At 42.8% G+C, this 4,791-nt stretch overlaps 1 protein-coding gene across 1 annotated transcript; it reads left to right on the top strand.

Annotated features, from left to right (window-relative positions):
• Positions 1-399: 399 nt before the first annotated feature.
• Positions 400-3,595, top strand: RAG1 (recombination activating 1). Its single transcript, XM_074852527.1, has one exon. It carries the CDS (start codon positions 485-487, stop codon positions 3,593-3,595), a length of 3,111 nt encoding a protein of 1,036 aa, XP_074708628.1. The 5' UTR covers positions 400-484.
• Positions 3,596-4,791: the final 1,196 nt, after the last annotated feature.

The raw sequence follows: 4,791 nt of genomic DNA, 5'->3' as shown, positions 1-4,791 counted from the left end.
GTGGTCTTTCTGGTTTAGATAATATAGCTTGAGGCAGACAAAATTCTATCTTTCAGACACCAATCGAGTTCAATTTCATATAAAAATGTCACCAAACTTTCAGGATGTAATTCTGTTGTCTAGTAGCTTTACTTACAGTAAGCTCAGTCAGGTATAAGAAGGAAGGGGCAGATCTGGATATTCCTACCAGATGACTGATGGCTTTATGTAAGGTGCACCAGTGATCTAATAGACACGTGGATGCCTCAAGATCAAAGTCAAAACACATTTGGGTACTTGTCTGAGATACTGAGTGGACAGCCGTGTGTGGGCCTCTCAATTCAGGAGGTGACTTGGACGAATAACTCACTTTCAAAGCATTTCTCAGTTAAAGTGATTAGAACTGTTCTATTAAAAGCCATGGCATTATTATTAATTTCGGAAGATAAGCTAACTTAGAGCTTCTTTCTCTTTCTCAGGTGATCTGGTTTCTGCCAGACTCTAGATGTCCGTAGCATCACAAATGGACCTGCCTGAAGAAATTCAGCATCCATATACAAAATTTTCTGAATGGAAATTCAAGCTGTTTAAAGTGAGATCATTTGAAAAAACACCTTCTGATGACAGCCAGCACATAAACAAAGATCAGGCAGAAGAGGTCACTTCTTCAAACAAGGAAATCATACTGCATAAAGATGAGGCAGTGCCAAGAGGAGAAAAGACGGACTTAATGGGCGACAGGCAGGCACTTGAGAAAGATGCCAATGACATGAAAACACAAGACAGTAAAGCTCATCAGAACAATCTGAAGCAACTTTGCCGCATCTGTGGAGTTTCATTTAAAACTGATCATTACAAGAGGACTCATCCAGTGCATGGGCCGGTGGATGATGAAACTCTGTGGCTCCTGAGAAAGAAAGAGAAAAAAGCAACCTCTTGGCCAGACCTTATTGCTAAGGTTTTTAAGATTGATGTGCGAGGGGATGTTGATACTATCCATCCCACTCAATTTTGTCACAACTGCTGGAGTATTATCCATCGAAAATTCAGTAATACTCCATGTGAAGTATATTTTCCTAGGAACAGCACGATGGAGTGGCAACCCCACTCCCCAAACTGTGATGTGTGCCGCACTACCAGTCGGGGAGTCAAGAGAAAAAGGCAGCCACCCAGTGTACAACACGGCAAACGTGTGAAGACCATGGCAGAACGTGCTCGGATAAACAGAGGTGTAAAGAACCAAGCCCAGATAAACAACAAAAATTTAATGAAAGAGCTTGTCAATTGCAAGAATATACATCTCAGCACCAAGCTGCTTGCAGTTGATTACCCAGAAGATTTCATTAAATCCATCTCTTGCCAGATCTGTGAGCATATTTTAGCAGATCCAGTGGAAACAACATGTAGACACTTGTTTTGCAGAACTTGCATCCTTAAATGTATCAAGGTTATGGGCAGCTATTGCCCCTCCTGCTGGTATCCCTGCTTCCCTACTGATCTGGTAACCCCAGTGAAATCCTTCCTGAACGTCCTTGATAGCCTGGGCATAAGATGCCCTGTAAAAGAATGTGATGAAGAGATCCTGCATGGAAAATATGGCCAACACCTCTCCAGCCACAAGGAGATGAAAGACAGGGAGCTCTACTGCCACATAAATAAAGGTGGCCGACCGAGGCAGCATCTCCTGTCTTTGACCAGGAGAGCTCAGAAGCATCGTCTGAGAGAACTGAAACGTCAAGTCAAGGCTTTTGCTGAGAAAGAAGAGGGTGGCGATATAAAGGCTGTATGCATGACTTTGTTCCTGCTAGCTTTAAGAGCAAAAAATGAACACAGACAAGCAGATGAATTGGAGGCTATAATGCAAGGGAGGGGGTCAGGACTTCACCCTGCTGTCTGCCTCGCAATCCGAGTCAACACATTTCTCAGCTGTAGCCAATATCATAAAATGTATAGAACGGTAAAAGCTGTCACTGGGAGGCAGATCTTCCAGCCTTTGCATGCTCTTCGCACTGCTGAGAAAGCCCTCCTACCAGGTTATCATCCATTTGAGTGGAAACCTCCCTTGAAAAATGTTTCCACTAACACAGAAGTGGGAATTATAGATGGACTATCAGGATTGCCACTCTCAATTGACGACTACCCGGTAGACACAATTGCAAAGAGATTTCGATATGATGCGGCCTTGGTTTGTGCCTTAAAGGATATGGAGGAGGAGATCTTGGAAGGCATGAAAGCAAAAAACCTTGATGACTATTTGAACGGTCCCTTCACTGTGGTAGTAAAAGAGTCCTGTGATGGAATGGGAGATGTCAGCGAGAAGCATGGAAGTGGGCCTGCTGTCCCAGAGAAGGCTGTTCGCTTTTCTTTCACAGTCATGAACATTGCTATAGCACTTGGGAAGGAAAGCAAGCGGATCTTTGAAGAAGTAAAGCCCAATTCAGAGTTGTGTTGCAAGCCCTTGTGCCTTATGCTGGCTGATGAATCGGATCATGAGACTCTGACAGCAATCCTGAGCCCCCTCATAGCAGAAAGAGAGGCTATGAAAAACAGTGAACTGCTACTTGAAATGGGAGGCATCCTGAGAACATTCAAATTCATCTTTAGGGGTACAGGATATGATGAGAAACTTGTGCGGGAAGTGGAAGGGCTGGAGGCCTCAGGTTCCACTTACATTTGTACCCTGTGTGACGCAACCCGCCTGGAGGCGTCCCAGAATTTGGTCTTCCACTCCATAACCAGGAGCCATGCGGAAAATCTGGAGCGATATGAAATATGGAGGTCCAACCCATATCACGAATCTGTTGATGAGCTCCGTGACAGAGTGAAGGGTGTTTCAGCCAAACCTTTTATTGAGACCGTTCCCTCCATAGATGCATTGCACTGCGACATTGGCAACGCAACAGAATTCTACAGGATTTTCCAGATGGAGATTGGTGAAGTTTACAAGAATCCTGATGTGTCTAAAGAGGAGAGGAAGAGGTGGCAGTTGACTCTTGACAAACACCTCAGGAAGAAGATGAACTTGAAGCCTATGATGAGGATGAGTGGAAATTTTGCTAGAAAGCTCATGTCCAAAGAGACAGTAGAGGCAGTATGTGAATTAATAAAGTGTGAGGAAAGGCATGAAGCCCTGAAAGAACTAATGGACCTTTATCTGAAGATGAAGCCAGTGTGGCGATCCTCATGCCCTGCCAAGGAGTGTCCAGAGTTGCTGTGCCAATATAGCTACAATTCACAGCGTTTTGCTGAGCTCCTATCTACAAAGTTCAAGTATAGGTATGAAGGCAAGATTACAAATTATTTCCACAAAACCCTTGCTCATGTTCCTGAAATCATTGAAAGAGACGGATCCATTGGGGCCTGGGCAAGTGAAGGAAATGAGTCTGGAAATAAACTGTTCAGGAGGTTTCGAAAAATGAATGCCAGGCAGTCCAAATGCTATGAGATGGAGGATGTCTTGAAGCATCACTGGCTATATACCTCTAAGTACCTCCAGAAGTTCATGAATGCTCATAAAACATTAAAAAGCCAGGGCTTCACCATTGATCCAGAGGATAGTTTAGGTGACTCCCTGCCACTGGAGGTCTTGGAAAGCAATGATTCAGCGGAACTCTAAATGGCGCATTTGGTGTTGAGTTTGTGATGGTGTGGCAGCTTCTTTTTCAGGCCTCTAGAGGTACAGGGAAGTCTGAAACGATCATTTTTAGGCTCCCTGTTAAAGGTGCTGAGTGGAGTTAAATAAAAACACCGTGTCTGTTGGGAGTTTCCAAGAGGCAACGCAGTGGTGCATTTACCAGTTGTTAGGCGAGGTGAAAGCAGAAACAAATTGCAAAGAAGGGTCTTCAGTTTATTTTGGTCTTAGAGTGTTGTTTATAAGTGAGAAAGCCAAAGTAGACGAGGCTTTATATAAAGTAGTATTTTGGAATGAATATGATTCTGGAGAGTTATGACAGTTGCTGAAAAAGGGAGCGTGGCTATTTGTTCTGTTTGCATTTTTAAAACTATTTTGCTATTTAAAGAGGGTTTGATTATTTTATTGACGGTCCTTTGGCTTTTATAAGTAAAGATTCGTCAGTGAGACACTTGGGTAATTGTTTTGGGATGAAGTTCAGTTATTTTTGTATAAAATACTGATTAAAGATGCAAACTTTGATCTCACAAACTTTAAAAAATATTACTGTTTAACATTTATATTGTAGTACTGCTTAGGAGCAGATGGTGCTGTCACCATGCTAATTTACTATATGAAGAGATAGGAAAAGTAACTGGAATTTTTTAAAGATATTTTTATCGTAGTCTGTTTACTCTAAAAGGCAAACTTGGGCTTGTGCTCCTAAATCAGGATTTACAGTGCCTTGTGGTTATCTCACTATATAAAGTACATTCCAGCTCTGCTGTGTAGCTTGTTGCTTCAGGAGCATTTCAGATTTCTATGGTAATTTCAGGTTACAGTATAATTTGTATTAGTAGAGTTTTACTGGGTGAGTTCCTGCCCTCACTGAAGTCATCAGTAAGTCATCATTAATACCAGCAGGCCCACAGTTTCGCCACTTTAGTCACAGCAGACCCATTTCTCAGGAGATGGGTATTACCTTGATCAGATACCTGCCAGTGTTCTCTTCTTCTCTCTTAGGCTATTTCACTGACCGCTGCTGGTGTGCCCCAGCTGTATGTGAGACCGAGCTTTTTCACACCTGGGAGACACCACGCTCACAGTCTCATTTTCCAAATCTGTAAAAGAGGAATGATATTTATTAACCTCAAGGATAGGTGGCATACAAGATCAGTTAAAAAGCAAGGAGCTGTCTTGAA

This window comes from Strix uralensis, chromosome 29 (assembly GCF_047716275.1).
Source record: "Strix uralensis isolate ZFMK-TIS-50842 chromosome 29, bStrUra1, whole genome shotgun sequence".
Lineage (NCBI taxonomy): Eukaryota > Metazoa > Chordata > Aves > Strigiformes > Strigidae > Strix > Strix uralensis.
This window is presented reverse-complemented; position numbering and strand designations above follow the sequence as displayed.